An 18,250-nucleotide genomic window follows, 5' to 3' on the forward strand; every position below is an offset into this window, starting at 1 on the left:
TTCCATCCTTTACTATGGGTTTGTCCTTTTAATCTCACTAGCATGAATGCTTCTGACCTTCTCTCTCATTGAAAAACTTCTGCCATTCCTTAGATTTAGGCAAGGCAAAGTTTGAAAGTAGAGACATAGCTTTCATTAGGCTCTTTGCATTGATATTTACCCACTTTTGTTTCTACTTTAAGTGCTATGTCATTCTCTTGATGCATATCCCAAAAGCCAGTCTTACGTCTTAAGTTCATAGGTCTCAACGTGTAGTTTGATACTGTTTTATTTTCCCTTCTGCGCTGTGCATGGACACCTTGAAAGGTGTGGAGAAAAGGATAAAAGCAAGATGAATCTGTTCAGCCAGATCCAAAGTAGTTCCTTCCTCTGGCAGTAGGAGGTGAATCAGAGAAATTTGTAAGACTGAGACAGAAGAGCTAGAGAAAACCCCGTTAACTGAAAGCTTCCTACTTTATGTAGGAAATAATCTTGAAAAAGGAATCTCTGAATAAGAAGTGTCCTCTGCAAGCATTCAATTTTATCTCAGTAAAAAGAGATTTCCCTTGGTTTTCCCTTAGGCTTTCTTGGTAAAAACATCTTAAAGATCCTCGTTCACTTCCTTCGGGGAGCGTACCAACAGCCTTGGAGCATCCATGGCCATTTTGGGCCCAGCTGCTCCTGTGTAGAAGCAGGTTGGAGTTGTAGTGCTGGATTTTGTATCTCTGTTTTATCACTGTTAGGTATCATTTGCCATCTACTGCTTTTTTTTTTTTTTTTTTTTTTTTTTTTTTTTTTTTTAATGATTTCACAAAAGTTGTGAAGTTAGCAGTTGTCTCAGTGAGGCCCCTGGCCCCCAGCTCTTAATAAAAAAGTAAAATCTTGCCCTTGTGAGGAGCATGCAAGAAAGGAAGAAGGCATTTCCCAGCTGCAAGAAGCAAAACTCTTCAGTTAGTGCCAAATCTCGCACTACTAAATTTCACATATCGTCATGCGTAGAATTGCAGAGACCGCTTTTTCTATGTCCCTGCTGCGGTTCATAGCACAGCAAAGGACATCAGCCAGGAGCATAGGGGAAGAGGCTGCTCAGGAGGAATCGCGTGCTTCCGTGGCAGACTCTCCCCACCGCTCCCACCGGGGATGCGCCGCTTAGCCCAGTGCATTGAGGGAAACAACCAAATCTTCACATAGAGAAAAACCTGCAGTTCCCCGAGCCTGCCTTATTGAGACATGGAAGCTGCCACCCTAAAGGTCAGGAGCTCTGGAGGAGTAGGAGACTTTTCTACAAGCCTCTGTTGAAGATCTGTATTTAAGACTAGTAGTCTGGCTGTCAGAATCTCGGCGGGGTTCACATGCTATTTGCACATAGCTAGAGACAGAATAATTGCATGTACACATGCTTAACCTTAATGCCTTCTCTCCTCTCAATTATCTCATCAGCGAAACCCTTTTAATGGCTTTTATCTAGAGTGCGTCCATGACCTTTTCTACTTAGAATGCCGTGCATTAACTTGCGGTCCCGGGGGCTGAGCTCTTAACAGATTTCCGACCACATGAACTTTATTGGGAAGAAAGTAACAGTTGGTTTTGTCTGACCAATTTGATCTGCAATTCCGAGATGACTCCCAGATGGGTCTCCGCTGTGAGGTCATTTAGGAATGCTTGCAAACACGATGAAGAACAGGTTTAAAAACTGAGCGTGTAAATACTTTGGGATTACTTTTGAAACACCTGTTTGACATCGGTAGCTTCTGTACCGCTTGACAACAAAAGACTTGTAGGAAGAGGATAGATATCTACCACTAAATTAGAAAATCTTTATGTGGACAGTCACAGCTTCAGTAAGTTACTAACCATCATCTTGGGAAAGTATTTGAGTTTTGAAGTGACCAGAAGGTCAGTTTTGATTTAGCTTCTGTCAAACTGCTTTTCTTTTTTAAATGCAAGACTGTTGAGAAATGAAGAAAGTCTTTAATATCAGGACATAAAAGGAGAACTTCATACTGGCATGTTGAAGTAAATTTGAGATTATAATGCCAATATTTTACTGATTAAAAATATAAAAATGTATTTTATTATGTCTTCTGCAGTATAATTAAGCTTATGCATATCAGATGGACCATGTTCTTTCCGTCTTTTAAATGCATTCATTGAGATGCAGATGCTGATTTTTCAATAAAGATGTCCAAAGAGGAATTGTAATATATAAATCATGGTTTCCAACATTCTGAATCTTTCATGTTTTCTGTTCATAATTTTTCTTCTTGTAGTGGGTATTTTTTGTGCTATGATTGTTTATTCTTGTTTCAGGAAATTACCTCCTATTGAAAAAAAAAAAACCCTTTTTAAAAGAAATAACTAATGCATTTAGTTATCCATGCGTCTAAAAACGTAGTAAACCTATCCTCAAGTGCTCACCTGAGCTTTTTGGAGGACTCTAGGGACTGCAAATGAAAACTTGGTGCTTGCTGATGCAGGTTTTTTCCTCTCAAAAAAATTGCAATATTTTGAATTGTATGTAAAAAACTCATCAGACCCTTAGAATAAAATCCCTGAAATGACTGGAAATTTGCTATTCGTTGTACGGCATCCACGGGATCCTCCACTAAAGAAAACAGTGCCCACAGAAATGCAGCAGCAATGCGCACGCTAATCTGGGTGTCAGGAAAATGAGAAAGGCAGCATTTTTAAAAGAAATAACTAATGCATTTAGTTATCCATGCGTCTAAAAACGTAGTAAACCTATCCTCAAGTGCTCACCTGAGCTTTTTGGAGGACTCTAGGGACTGCAAATGAAAACTTGGTGCTTGCTGATGCAGGTTTTTTCCTCTCAAAAAAATTGCAATATTTTGAATTGTATGTAAAAAACTCATCAGACCCTTAGAATAAAATCCCTGAAATGACTGGAAATTTGCTATTCGTTGTACGGCATCCACGGGATCCTCCACTAAAGAAAACAGTGCCCACAGAAATGCAGCAGCAATGCGCACGCTAATCTGGGTGTCAGGAAAATGAGAAAGGCAGCAGGAGCGCCCTGCTGGGACTGGCTGTGCTCTCGGCTCGCCTGTCGGTGTTCCTTATGCCTGGGAAAACCAGACTCTTCCTACCACTGCCAAAGTTCTGCATTTCTTCAAGTGTGGCTGTCAGTGGGCAGCACATGAGTTATGTATAGATTTTCTGTACAATATTTGTGTTACAAAACCTAGCACATGTAAATAGAGTTGTAACGGAGCAGTTCAGCAGAAGGGAGAGGAATGGGTGGAGAGGATGATGCTCAGCTGATTTAGCCTTCCTGACAGAAGGAGATTAATGTATCAATGATAGCCAGGTGACTTTCTGATAACAAACCAACTTGAAGGCTTCTAATACAATTTTCTTCTGCAATAACAAATCTCTGGTGGTTACAATATCTAAAGGATGCAGTAAAGTAAGACTTTTTTTTTTTTTTTTTTTAAATCTTATTCACATTAACCTTTAATTATACAAAGTACAAAAGCAAATTGAAATACATCCTATGGCTCTCATAATAAACAGTTTCATGAAAGAACATGAATAAGAAAAAGTAAATTTAGTAGGGGAATGTAGCCAAAGCAGCTCGTTATGACTGTAGAGTGACTTTAATATATATATGACCGTATATCAGGATGATTTGGTGAATCTCTTAACTGCAAAATCTTCATGATGTCTACAGGTCATTAAGATAATATTATAACTTTCCAAAAGCGTACAGGGAATTATGATACGTGGCAGGAAGTAGGACCCAGATTCTAATGAAAATTTAGAGTAGTATCAAATAAATTCTGGGTTTAGAACTCAATAATTATGCATAGTTCATAAATTGTGACATCAGGTTTTAAATTAGGGCAAGAAAATTCTGAGTAATATGCAGGTTTTGAGGTTAAAAAAAAAGTGCAGAGCTAAATTTTCAAGCCATAGTAGGCATCAGGGAGTTTGTGTGACATGGCATGAAAGCGGATGTTCTTGTCATTTCAACCCTTTCAAATCTTTGAGCGTTTCTCCATTTTTCAGTGTTGATGTTTCTAAGGTGTGGATGTCTTTGATAAGCGTACACTGTCCTAGCTCTGTGGGCTGCAGTCTCACTATAGCTTGTACACCAGTTAAGAATAACGCCCCTTTATGTCTCTTTCAAACAAACTTGGCTTTTGGTGGAAAAAGGGACATCTTTACATTTTTGAACCTAATGTCTTGATTTCTTCTCCATACAAAGACTCATCTTTCAAAAGTACTTTGAAGCTTGAAAAGTTTGTGACCTGTTTTTGAAAAGTATGGAGCAAACTACTCTATCTCAGTGGGAATTGTGGATACTTTTTAGAAGCATAGGTCATTGGGCTTTGGTAGAAATTGTCCCTTGGAAGCAGAAGGAACAAAGCTTTCCAGGCTTCAAAACCACTTGCGGATAGTTCCTCTTTCGGAGAATACCAATGCATGTGGCGGTCAATAGTTATAACTTTGAAGCTTTATTAAACTTATTTTCTGGGAATCAAAGGGTATTAGTCCATTTTTTTAAACTCCAGTAGGAGTTGTTTTCTTACAGTTACTATAAGCTTGGTAATTTCAGAAAGATAAACCTGTCTATTAGTGTTCTTTCCTCTGAGAACTATAGAAATGACATCCTAAAGCAGTAAGTTGGAGAAATTGCCTGGAAGGTATATAGAGAGACATTATATTAAATGGCAAAATATTTAGGTGTTATTTTTTTGTTGTTTGAAGGCATTATGCCTTTATGTTCCATGTTTTCTTTTGTATTGAGAAAACATCTGTCTAATTAAATACTTGGCATAAAATGTTTATGCAACTTTTAGTAGATTAGAGGATGTATTGGCTCAGAATATATATAATCAATTCAATATACATGAATGAATATCATATCAAGATAAAACGAGAACATCTCCAATTCCCAAGAAAAATCTTTACTGCATGCGATATGGCTGGTCCTAATGCTTTAAGCAGCAGTAAATAATAAACAGATGCTGTCGCCAGATTATAATTCACAATTAGAGTTTTAATTGTGCGAACTCCATGTTTGCTTGTCTGATCTGGGGAATTGTGCGGTATTAAAAGACCCAAGAAATTTCTTTCTGAAACTATTCATTCTCTGTGCAGTCATAATCGAAAGAGATGTGTTCACCTGTCATTACCTAGCTTCTGTCTCAAGTCTTTATGAGAAACTTGTCTGTGGAATAATAAGCTACAGAAATCATTTCATCCCCTCCCCTTGAAAGAATCTCCGATACAGAATGAGAAATTAACCCAATTACTCTTCCTTCCAAATCATTGCTGGTTACTATTTCACAAGAAGTGCCTCCTTTTCTCAGGGTTGTTATCACTTTGTGACTCAGTGGCAGTGAATAGCTTTTCTCTTTTGTCCCCTCATCCCTCCTCCTCTCTGTTTTATTTTGTTTCCCTCTCTGCTGACCGGGAGCAGTGCCTACAGCTCCACCACAGAACGTGCAAGTCGAAGCCGTGAACTCCACAACCATCCAGTTCCTCTGGAACCCTCCACCCCAACAGTTCATCAATGGTATTAATCAAGGATACAAGGTAAGTAGAAACAAGATTTCTGTACGTTCAGATAACATTTCCCTTAACAGTCCTGGTATACATAACAATTAGAAGTTGAATCTAATCACCTCTGAATCTCCAAAGTGACTGTGTATTTTCAGGGGTATCTTACATGAGTAAAATGAAGAAGTGAGCAGTTGTTATGCCTAACACTTGCTAATTTTCTAAGGGAATATGTCATAGGCTAGAAGTCCTAATACCTTTGTCATTTACCTGGAGAGCTTCCAAAGCCAAAAAGCAGTTCCATGTCAAACAGCTTGGAAAGTCAACACAGGAGATATGTCGTTGTGCCACTGAAAATCAACCTTTAGATTTCTATTTACTCTAATGCAAAATTACCATTCATTTCATTAGGAACCAAGACATCGCACTAAATATTTGTCCTAACTTTCCCACTGTGATGATTTGGGAGATGTAAGAATGTAAAATTTATTAATCATGCTTGATGACGCGGAGTTAGCATGAGAAGTCCCTGTTGATGGGGCAACTGGCAATATCTATTAGAGTACGCAGAGTAGAGAGTGCTTAACAGAGCACTTGTTGGTACTTTGACCAGTGGAGTGTATGCTAAGAAGGTAGCTGGAGTGGTTTATTTCTGTCTCTCAGGAAGGACTGCTTAATAGAAACTCCTTCAGTGGTTCAGCCATAGGGGCATAAGAAACGAAGAGTTTAAAAACGTTCATGGAAAGAACAAAGAGAAATCTTGTAGGAATCGCAGAGCAGGAAAAGGGAAGACAGGTATGAGCAGGGAGGGGGAAGGTTGATTTAGGTGTTGGCTGAGGGAATGTTGGGTGAGTTGAGAAGGATGTGTAGTTCAGAAGACAAGCTGTGAATTTGAGAGGTTGTAGGTGGATTTTAGAAGTTTTGGAAGGCTTGATCCTTCTCTAGGAATTTCTCATTGATGGAGAAACTGAAACAGAGGTATGCATGGGAGTTTCCGTATATTTTTCCCATCTATATATTTCTCATAAAAACCAGTCATGGTTTCAGAATCCCGCTGCTGAAGTGCTATATACGTGTAGATGGGTATGTCTGTTTTTCCTACAGATAGAGTCAGTTCTCAAGACGAGGTGACTGACAGGGCTGCAAGAGTATTCGCTGAATCCTCAATGCAGCAGTAGTGTTTGGCTTCTGTTCAGACTCTGGAGAATAAAAGCGCTTTTTGGGCTCAGTGGAGTGCAGTGCACTATAATTTTCTGGTGCAAATCCAAGCATGGTGAGCTCAGTCAGATTTGCAAAAGTCGTATTTCAGTTTTTTATTCTTTCTTTTATTCAACCAGAGTTTCAGTCTATAGATCCTTAGTCTCATCGCATAACTACTTCTAATTTATGTTTCAGTTTCCGTAGCAATGGTATAAAATAACTAAAATGGTAATTTGTATCTGTCAGTGGTCGGTGAAAAGTTTGGAAATGATCAAAATTCCTCTTTCCTTGGATTTCTTTGATTGCAGTAGATGCAACAGCTTTACCATTCCTGTTTCTCAGAGGGACTGGGAATTGCAGTACAAAGACTGTGTGAGAATGTTTCTGTCACTTAATTCTTTTGCATAGTTTCTTGTATGATTTATTGTCATGGTTTAACCCAGCTGGCAACTGAGCACCATGCAGCCGCTCGCTCTCCCCCATCCCACTGAGGGAGGGGGGGGCAGTGAGAATTGGAAAAAAAAGTAAGAGCCGTGGGTTGAGATACAGTTTAATTAGAGAAAAGAATAACAATAGTAATAATAATAATGGTAAGAGAATATACAGTATATACAAAACAAGTGATGCACAATGCAATTGCTCACCACCCACTGACCGATGCCCAGCTCATCCCGAGCAGCGATCACTCTCCCCCTAACCGACTGACCTAACTCCCCCCGAGCATGACGTTCTATGGTATGGAATAGCCCTTTGGTCAGTTTGGGTCAGCTGTCCCAGCTGTGCTCCCTCCCAGCTTGTTATGCACCTGGCCGAGCAGGAGAAGCTCAAAAAGTCCTTGAGTAGTCTGAGCACTACTTGGCAACAACTAAAAACATCAGTGTGTTATCAACATTCTTCTGGTACTAAATCCAAAACACAGCACTATACTAGCTACTAGGAAGAAAATTAACTCTATCCCAGCCGAAACCAGGACATTCATAAATTACCAGTAGTCAAAGCTAGGCCTTTGCTTTGCTGCAAGATGAAATGATGGAATTGTTCATCTTTATTTTCTGCACGTGTTTCCCGAAGACTGTGCACTGAAATGTACTCAAAAAAGAGAAGTTCAGTTCTCCAAAGTTATAAATGCCAATTGTAATCGACAAAGGTGATTTAGAAAAGAAAATAAAACTTACTATTCCATCAACCATTTTCCATTTTTATCTTTTCTTTGAAATTTATTTGCATTTCAAGAAGTTGTAAAGTGCACCTTTTAAAATATGAAATATTCCTGACAAAATTACTCCTTATAGTCCTCTAACTGTGCTTTCTGATTATCAGAAACTATAGACATTGGCTAAATGTGTCATATAAGGCTCATTAATTTCAGGCATCTATTCATGTTTATGAGCCTGAAATCAATACAAGTAGTACGATTTACACAGATACTGAGTAAGGCCTAGAATTTTAACATGCTTATATAAGAGACAAGGTAAGGATTTTTGGACAAAATAAAAATTTCACAAGCACTTTAAAGCTTTAGAGCCCTAAGCTGTTAAGACGATTTCAAAAATTGTTTTAAAATTTCAAAGTTATTTTCTAAAAATGAATTTTTTAAGTCCTCATCTAGGTACCTACACATAAGGTACTCCACTGTAAAAAACCTGATAATCCAGAAGATCCACTGAAATGAATGAAACCTAGAACTGAGCACAGCTGACAAGCATGCTACTTTAAATGCATAAAAATGTCTTCAGGAGTTTTAACTTTTGGGGCCCAGGTGTCGAAAATTGAAGTAATCCTCTTTACAACCATTTTCTATTCTTTCTGTACTTCCAGAACCACTTGAATCATTCACAGTTTGGGTATCCCCAAACCACCGAACACTGTAATGCTCTCAGCCTCTTAGGCAGGGCTGGTCAACAGGAGGCTGGGGGGCTGTGGGAGGGGAAGGAGGCTGGAAAGCTGCCTGGTGGAACAAGACCTGGGAGTACTGGTTGACAGCCGGCTGAATATGAGCCAGCAGTGTGCCCAGGTGGCCAAGAAGGCCAACGACATCCTGGCTTGTATCTAGGAATAGCGTGGCCAGCAGGAGTAGGGAAGTGATCATGCACCTGTACTCGGTGCTGGTGAGGCCGCACCTTGAATGCTGTGTTCAGTTTTGGGCCCCTCACTACAAGAAAGACGTTGCGGTGCTGGAACATGTCCAGAGGAGAGCCACAAAGCTGGTGAGGGGTCTGGAGCACAAGTCTTGTGAGGAGCGGCTGAGGGCACTGGGGTTGTTCAGCCTGGAGAAGAGGAGGCTGAGGGGAGCCCTTATCGCCCCCTACAACTGCCTGAGAGGAGGCTGTAGCAAGGTGGGGGTCGGCCTCTTCTCCCTGGGAATGGGCGATAGGACAAGGGGAAATGGTCTGAAGTTGCACCAGGGCAGGTTTAGGTTGGACATTAGGAAAAATTTCTTCACAGAAGGGGTTGTCAAACATTGGAACGGGTTGCCCAGGGAAGGGGTTGAGTCCCCATCCCTGAAGGTATTTAAAAGATGGGTAGATGAGGTGCTTAGGGGCATGGTTTAGTGGTGGCAGTGTTAGGTTAACGGTTGGACTTGATGATCTTAAAGATCTTTTCCAACCTAAATGATTCTATGTTTCTGTGATTCCCCCTCCCTTTACCCCACTACCCTCCCCAGCCAGCGGGATCCTTAAAGGAGCCTCAAAATAAGATAAAGCATTTCTCTGAGTAGCACTGAAAGTACTGTTCTTCTTCCAGCTTCCTTTCAGCAGCAGAGACTGTCCAGGCTGGTCAGAGCAGCCCAGAGAGAGAGACAAAAGACTCAGTCACACAAACAATAATTTGCAATAATTTTGGCCTCGTTCAGTAGCAGACGTTGAGAATTGCAATACCTCCATGGTATCAGTGTATCCCCCATCACTAGTGAGTATTATACATGTCCCTCCAGTTATCATAGTAACAGTGTTATATCCATCTGTTCAGCGTCAGAGCTGACAGTAGTTTAACAGCATTGCTTGTTTTTTACAATCAGATTAAGATGGTTTTGGCAGCCAAGCATACTTTGATTCCAAATAGACACAACTTCTAATGAGAGCTCATCCGCGTCTAAATTTTCTAGCTTCTAGCATGGCCAGTGGATGCTCCAGAGACTGTGACTGTGGTCACCATTGCTCCAGATTTTCATGGCGTTCATAGTGGCTGCATCACCAACCTGAAGAAATACACTACTTACTACACTTCGGTTCTGTGTTTTACCACGCCGGGCGATGGACCACGAAGCACACCCCAGCTCCTGCGCACCCTTGAAGACAGTGAGTAGTCAGCACTGGTAGAGAATCTCAGCGCTTGGGTTTTGTTTGAATTCTCAAATCTGGGTGCTTAAAATTGGACCTCAGGTTCACAATCAGTTTGAAGTCTCTTGTAGAGTTATTTTGCACCCGACAACGACCTCAGCCGGTTGTCCATGTGTGTTCTTTTAGCCCATGGCAGCTGAATGATGTTTGATATTTTTTTCATTACAGACTAAAGCTGGACGAATTTTTTTACACTGGTCAGAAGCTGAAAGCTTCAGAGTCTGATTCAGCTAACACACAACGTGTTTCTGTCTCTGAACCCTTATGCTCTTAAATCCATGTTCAGGCATCCGAATAAATATGAATTGATCTTAGGAGCTGAGTACTGGAACTTCCTGTGGAGGTCAATGATTAATTTACAATTCTTTCCTTCTGTTATTCAATATATTGAAAATGTCTGTATCTATATTATATTGCAAGTGTTTGTATAAAAGAACCAAGATCATAACAATGCAGGAACTTTTATTCTGCAAAACTGGAGTGAGGATAAAATAAAATGAGCTGGATAGTTTAGCATATAAATTGTCTCCTGCATCAGAAAATGTTTTGGCCTCTGTGGCCCCTTGGAAGTGTTTGCTCAAGACATATTTGGGACTAACAAGGCTAGCGTGTGTCTGATGCAGATAACAACTAAATTGCAATGGCCCTTGTAGCTAACTGTGTGTCCACAGCGATTTTGGCTCTGGCCAGCGCTTCGGTATCTTCCTGTCACGGAGCATCATAAACACTGCTGGACATTTACAGATCCAAATCAGAATTAAAAAAGAATGCCCAATTAATCCATTAAGGTATTTTTTTTTATTTAGAAATACTACTTTCCTTTAATAGGGATCTTTTAGGTTAGTCTGTCTTCCCGTGAAGAAAAATCTGATAAACATTCACAGAAGCGACGCTCAAAGTGCTAATCCAATTTTTCATGAGATACTCTTGGAAGAACATGAAGAAAATTAAATACTTTCCAATGAATATTCCTTTTCTGGTTAGTCTCCTCCATATGCTAGACCTGTGGCCCAAAAGCAGATTGTAGACTTAAACCTTTGCTTCTTAGAAGATCTCAGAGATGGCAAACCTACCAGAAACCTATGTGAACCACTAATGTGAACTCACTCACATTTATCTGGGGTTAAAGCAAAAGGCATGGAGGAAAGGGAAAGATGCATTAGGTTCTTGTGTGTAGTATTAACTTTTTTGTCTGTTTTCCTAAGGAAATGAAGCTTGTGGCAATGATGATTTGTAAATGTGTTTGACTGTCTTAGGTCCATCCTTCTGTCTTCCTCCCTCTCTGACATTTGAACCCTGTGGCTAATTTCAGTGAGTACAGAAGAGTAAGAAACCAAATATACAAGACTTAAGATTTCATGACAATTAATCAGCTGGGAAGAGGAAAGAGACTATTAGTGTTTCTGCTGAAGGAAAGGCTGCAGAAAAGAGCCTTAAAGACTTTGTCCGGAGTGGGAGAAGGGGCACAATCAAGGCAGTGGGAGTATCACAGGGAAATGTTGGGATCGTGTGCCATAAACACAAGAAAATTCCATCATGAAACATAAACCGAGAAAAAGCCAGACCTGTATTTTGTAAGACATATAAAACATTTCTTGGTGTATGCAGCTGTAAAGATGAGCAGGATTTTTATTTTATTTTTTTTTTTTGATCCTTCAGAATTGCTTTCCTTGGTTTTCATGGTGACTGAGAAGTTAAGTACAGGATGGTATAATGCATCTTTGCAGAGAACTCATTGAATCTAAGTTGCTTCAGGATTTATGTGGTGGGAAAAAAGGTTCAGAAGGACTGTCACTCATGTTCTCAGGTGGTAATTTTCTGCCTGTATAGCAAAGTTAGGCAATCCTTTAGAAAAAAAAAAAATAGTGCAAACAGATCTTTTTGCTGATGAACTGTAGGTCAAATAAAATCTGACATCCAGTCAGAAGCAATGTGTCCTGGCTTGGAGTAACCTGCACCTGTTTTTCATTATGACATTAAAATTGGACTGCGACTGCGGGAGCTAATTGGAGTAAAGCTTTGCGAGTATGCGGTTTGCGTGTCTGCAGATACAGGGTCCCGAGCAGTACATAATTGCTGTGCTCTTGTTGGGTATTCCTGAGATCGCTACCAGATCAGCAATTCTTTCTGTAATGCTTTGACTACTAGATAACACAGAATGGATTTGGAAATTTTCCTCACTAGGATTGCAGAATTGCAAATGTGGTTGTAGCCGACCTACTGGCAGGCTTTTTTTTTTTTTTATCATAGCTGGAGGGGAATGAGAAACTGGACTAAAGTGAAGAGGAAACAAAATATGAAATTGCAGACGAGAAATTGCCAACTGATGTCAGTGGAGCTGGAGGATACTCGGGCAGGGATCCAATGACAGAAGCACAGTGAATATAAAGTGAACAAAACCTCCTTTTTCCAGTACATCGATTGAAGACAGAACAGCAGTTGGATCAAAAATCAGTCAGGATGTCTTCCTTGAAGATCAAAATTGAGGGAGGATGGCATATTCTTGACAGTCATTCCATTTTATGCTCTTTCATTGCACACTAGGGAGCTGAAATTTTTAAGAGCTCTTGAGCTACATCATAAAAATCCTTTAAAAGTTTCACACACTTGTATTCATTTTACAGAAGACAGTTGCCATTATGTTGGACGTTTTTAGAGTTGTTTTGAGAGAATCTATCCAAGCAGCGGCTTGGTGACTGTCCTTGCTTTGACCTTGCATAGCCAAAAGGCTCTTACCAGGTGAAGGGGGGTGCTGGTGGTGTTGCCACCGACCTAAGGCCAGATCAGCTACACACAGCAGCACAGGTAAATGCCGCACAGCATCCTTGAGGGAAAACAGCAAATGCAATTGCTTCCAGGATTGCCAGCTTGATTGTTCTAATTAGATTAGATCAAGAAGAGAGGCAGAGAACAAGTTGCATGCAAGTCTCCTGCTGCCACTCTCTTTAGTTCTCCACACAGTTGGGATGACGACTGGATAAAATAATTTATGTGATGATATCCAAAGTGTTTCTTAACACCTTGTGTTCTCCCCTCTCCCCTGCAGCTCTCGCTGATGTTTCCAGCAGGCTTCCCTTGGCCCCAGCTCAGTGTTTTATTTCTTCAGCCCTAACCTTGCCGCATGAATCAGATTAAAAGTACGTGGGGTTCTCCTGTTAACAGATTTCCTTCTCTGATTGCCAGAGCCAGGAGCGGTGGGACACCTGAGTTTCACTGAGATTCTGGACACATCTCTCAAGGTCAGCTGGCAAGAACCTGTAGAGAAAAATGGCATCATTACAGGCAAGTATCAACTGCTATCGCCTTTTTTTTACATTTTTTTTTTTTAAGTGTGTGTATCATTGCAGTGAAAAAATATTTGTGTAATAGAGCATTTAGGGAGAAATGGCTACCGTGAGCGCTGGTTTTCTGGTCCTTCTTTTGGGTAATTGAAATGTCAGCTAGGGCACGTTACAGAAAGTACTGGTCCAATTACCGGCAGCTCATGATTGTGGTCACTGAAAAGGCAGTCTGTATTAGAAATCAGCTCCCCATGGAGGTTCTGGTCTTGTTAAATCTTCTGTGACCTCCACCTGTGTTACTAAATTTCTGAAACTTTGTGAGACAGTGTTTAGCCTCTGCCCCGAAGGTGGGGGGTTCCTACATGGACTTTGCAGCTGCAAAATCGGGATTGGCATTGCTAAGATTTGCAATCAAGACCAAGCCTGAAATCAGCGGTATCCTTCATCTGTGATCAAGTGGTCTGGCTGTGGACTATGTGACAGAATTTGCATGTCATTACTTAATTTTGTATAAACCATCACAAGGGTTCAGAACGCTCTTGTTTCTCTTTGATGAGCTTGCCATTTGACAAGCTATTTCTCTATTTACTGTATGCCAGTGTAGATACAACATCAGCAACTTCATTATTTTTCATAAAGGAAGCTATAAATAGTTGAGAAAAACTCTAGTTCTTATCAACAGAGGCAATATTGTTTTCAGATGGGAAACGATTACAGCTGCACAGGATGGACATTCCATTTAACAAAGGCTTTCAAGGTTTTGAAGTGCAAGAAAGCTCCCAAATTTTAAATTACTGGAGCTAAAAATCATAGCTAGGAAGGGAGATGATGATTTCCCATGCATCAAAATATTTTCTTTAGGGAGCATTGACATTGAAATGTTTAGTTTTGTTTTGTTTTGTTTTGTTTTTAAACTTGTATTGTATTCTGTGAAAAACAAACACATTTTAGGATTTAAGAAAAAATAAATCGGACTTTTTGGCCCCTGAACATTGAAATGTTCTATCAGTTTAATTTCCTGAAGCATTTTAATTTTGACAGGTCTAATTATTTTGATAGGACTTGCACTTGTCAGTGTTTTCTCTGTGTATCTGTAGCACGCACCATTTGTACATGTGTCTTCCATGCTGTTTATAGAATATGTGGAGCCCTTGTGCAGATCATCTTATGCCTTTATACCATAGTAACCTTCCTGAAATATGCATTAAGTGATTCGAGAACAGAAACTAATGGCTTCTGAAAGCAGAGCAGTATTTTTCAGTGAAGGTGGCCAAAGCCTTTAAGTCTGAGTGCTTAAACTTAGGTCCCTAAACCCAAGTCTAGCTAAGGAAGATGCTGTAATACTCGTCCTTGTTAGGCACGCATTGGCAGCACTGTGCTTAGTGTTGCAAATTGCTTTGCTAGAAACAAGCTGCTGCCTCCCAGAATGGGTTGAAACCTGGTGGAGCACAATGATGGGCCACGTTGCATTTGGGGCAAGTTGCTTCAGAAAGAATTAACTCAGGCAGCTCTGTTGTTTGTGAAGAAACACCAGTGTAAAAATGCCCAGCAGAGTTTATAAGGAAAATGTCCTTAATGATGCAAATTGCATTTCAGCTAGAAGAAAAGAATCACAAAATTGTTCATGCCCTGAGAACCTCAAAGGTTTATAGAGGGCTGCTTGGAGATCTGAGTGCTTAGGGAGGCAATTCTTCATCATTTCTGCTCATTGATATCTTTACTGGGCCTTCTTGTTCCATGCACCGGAGCTGGGAGGAGGCAAGCCGGGAGGGTGGTGCCTGGCAGCCAGCCTGCTCTGGGAAATTGCCCATTACTCATGCTGTAGATTTCAGTATCTTCCTCGTTCTCTCAGTAAACATTGATTTATGAGGACCTGGATGTAGACGGACAGTTTGTGATTGGGTGTACTGCTCTCTTGTAGAGAATTTACTCCAGATCAACAGAAAATTATTTCTGAAACTCCTCTGGTCATTAGTTTCTGTTAGGCAGTGTTTTGTGGAGAGGGTGTAGTGCCAAAGCATACGGGAAGGTTTTGTGGCACCTTTCCTATTCTCACTCACACTGAAGCCAGAGGAAACACTCGGCCCAGGCCGGCTGGACTCCCCCGTGCCCATTTCTGGCAGTGCTCACGTCTGTAAAACAGAGCTCACATTTTTACCCACCACATGTCCTAAAGTTCTGCCCATCTGTCAGTCATTGTGGCTTAAGTGCTACTTGGGGGTACGGTGGATGGTGTTCCTTTCCTTCAGTGTTTTTTCATCTATTTTTGTTATGCGTGATTACATTTGGCTTTGTGTTGGCTCAGTATGTATGTGTATGTTTTCTGTTTGCATTTTTTTATATGAGTGGGTTTTAATATACTTTCAGGAGTGAAATATCCAACAGTAAATGCTGCCTCTTTGCCTTTTCTTCAATTTGCATGTGAACTCAAGATATTTTTCCTGGTGAACCTTTATTCAGTCAACAAATACATAAAGACCATGCGCCTAATGGGTGGGAAAGCTGGGTCTCATCCCTATAGTCACAGGGGAGAAAACATAAAATGTTCCAAGAATAATCACCAACATTTAAATGTATATACAAAGCTTGTCTAGATGGGAGAGAAGCTCACTTTAGATTCCCTAGTGCACAGTGGATGAAACTTTCTTTTGTTTGTAAGCCACAAATGGATAGGGAGAGCATTAAAGTCCCTTGCTTGTCTCCTGGTTATTTATTGCTTTGAGCAACCCAATTTGTTTTATTCAGAGGTGATACTCCTTGATTCCCTCTGCCAGCCCGCGTGTAGGGTTCAAAGCAGGCGTAGCAGGGTCATCCCCAGCTCCCAGGCAGACAGATGAGCCGCGGCGTGGCCTCTGCCCAGCTTCTGCTCCATCCATGGCTGCACACGGAAGTTCTGCTGGCTGGGGACACGGCTGTGGTGTCTCCTCTCTTGGGAAGCAGGGAGAGGCACAACTGCACCTTCCTCGGACTCCTCCTCATTCTAACACATTGCCCTACCTGGAACAAACAGCACCCACAGCTTTTGGAAGAACGGGGTGTTTGTGGTAGCCATCCTGTTTGCAACTCCTTCGTGCCTCTTCATTGAGCATCAAATATAGTGGACAGACATCCTCCACCTTTCTGTTCGCCCTCTATTAATGAAGGCAATAGAGTCCTTACATTTTGTCAAAATCTTCATACAGATTATAGTCTTGCCTGTACTACATAAACTCCGATCGCTGGTAAATGATTCTCAAGCCTCTTGAGAGAGCATCAAAATGCCACAGTGTTTCTGAGATACTGGTAAAGTACTGACTTAATTAATTCCCATTTGGACACTTAATTAAAACTGGCTCCAGGTGAGCATTGAGGAGTTTTTCCCTTTCCCCTATGCAGTGTGCAGTCAGCCAAGTGGCTTTGGTGTAGCTGGTCTTTATCACTGCCCCCTCGCCTGAAACATAATTAGTGACTGTGTGAGTACTCTGAGCCCATTTTCATGCAAAATGAGGTTAACGCGCGTCTCTGCCAGTGGTGGCAGCTAGGACTGGAGGAAGGATAGCATCTCACACCTCTCAAACTCTTGCAGAAATACTTGTTTCACTATGCTTTTAGTTCATGACATGTTTCCTTGTTGATTAATACCATAAGGTATTTTGCTATGTCATTTTGTATATGTTAATCAGCTTGTCAGTTGGGGGTTTTTTAAAAAAAAAAAAAGGGGGGGGGAGAAAAAAAACCCCTCAAGGCCCCCAACTGGTATGAATTCCTCATCTTAGATGATGGGAACAGGAACCCAGTAGGGAGTTTCTCTAGCCAGCTTGCCTCGTGCGTGGTTCGCTCCGTGGGGTTCCTTTCTGTTAGTCGTTTTCACTCACTTCCATTTCACAGGCATTCAAGAGCTATGTGTATTTTTTCCCCCCCTGAGTCAAATCACAAAGAAAGCTGCAATCAAGCAAACTTTTCAGACACGCTCTCTGGAGACTGGCACAGTCAGGTTCAAAGGAGAATAAAGTGGGACTGGGCAGGAGGAGGACAAGCAGATTTGGAGGTAAAATTGAGCAAATCAGAGAGGAGAAAGTTTCAGAAGTTCTTGGAAGGCAAATGGTTATAAAAGTGATAAAAAGGAAAGCCTGGTTATGATAGAAGAATAATATGGAGGTCAGGGCGAGTGCGGTTTCGGACAATACATTGGCGACACTACAGTTTTGAAAGAAAGGATAATGATTCACCCTGCGAAAGGATTTGTGCGAGGAACAAGCAGTGGGGAGTAGAGGTTTTTCAGTTCCTAGAGGATTCCTGCAATGTTCCTGCCTGATTGTTATTGTTGGATTTGTAAGTATTTCTACATATACAGCAGTGAAGGTTACTTCAGCCGGGAAAGGGAGTAGCCCTACTAAGCACATATAGATTTTTTAATTAAATGTTCTAGCTGGTGAGAAGATGTTATATTTTCCAGTGTTTCTTCCTGTTCACTTCACAGCGTTCACAAAATGAAAGTCCACCCTTCTGCGAGATGATCCCCAGGTTTCCTCGCCATTTCACAGCAAGCACTGTGTAGTCGTAGAAAGAGAGACAGACGGTTGAGACTCCATGTCCTCCCCTGTCTGTGATCTGATGGGCAGATGATACCCCATAGGGTACCTACATCACTTGCTTACTGGAAATAACAGTATTAGAAAAATACTTGGCTATTTTAGCCAGTGTTTACTTCAACTTTTTTTTTTTTTTCCTGCTTATAAAAGGTGACCATAGTGGAGTAGAGTAGGCAACAAGTCCTACCACCACTGACTGCAAGCAAATCTTGCAGGAATTTACCGGTCTCTCTGGATTATTGTATAACTGTGCTTTAGAAGAAAAACTAGACCGTACCTCTGCTACAGCCCCGTGACTTCTGTGTAATTGTTTTTCAGGGTACCAGATCTCCTGGGAGGTTTATGGCAGGGG

The 18,250-nt window shown here is 41.0% G+C and overlaps 1 protein-coding gene across 2 annotated transcripts in view; it reads left to right on the forward strand.

Annotated features, from left to right (window-relative positions):
* SDK1 (sidekick cell adhesion molecule 1) overlaps nucleotides 1–18,250 on the forward strand; it is a 419,730-nt gene that overhangs the window by 306,181 nt on the left and 95,299 nt on the right. For both annotated transcript variants that reach the window (XM_035901353.1, XM_035901352.1), the window contains exons 18-21: nucleotides 5,426–5,541; nucleotides 9,812–10,004; nucleotides 13,230–13,328; nucleotides 18,217–18,250. The exon at nucleotides 18,217–18,250 is cut by the window's right edge and continues 155 nt beyond it. In XM_035901353.1, coding sequence (XP_035757246.1) covers nucleotides 5,426–5,541; nucleotides 9,812–10,004; nucleotides 13,230–13,328; nucleotides 18,217–18,250 — 442 coding nt within the window. The remainder of the gene's footprint in view (nucleotides 1–5,425; nucleotides 5,542–9,811; nucleotides 10,005–13,229; nucleotides 13,329–18,216) is intronic.

Source organism: Egretta garzetta, unplaced genomic scaffold, assembly GCF_000687185.1.
Source record: "Egretta garzetta isolate BGI_Z169 unplaced genomic scaffold, ASM68718v1 scaffold299, whole genome shotgun sequence".
In the NCBI taxonomy this organism is placed as follows: Eukaryota; Metazoa; Chordata; class Aves; order Pelecaniformes; family Ardeidae; genus Egretta; species Egretta garzetta.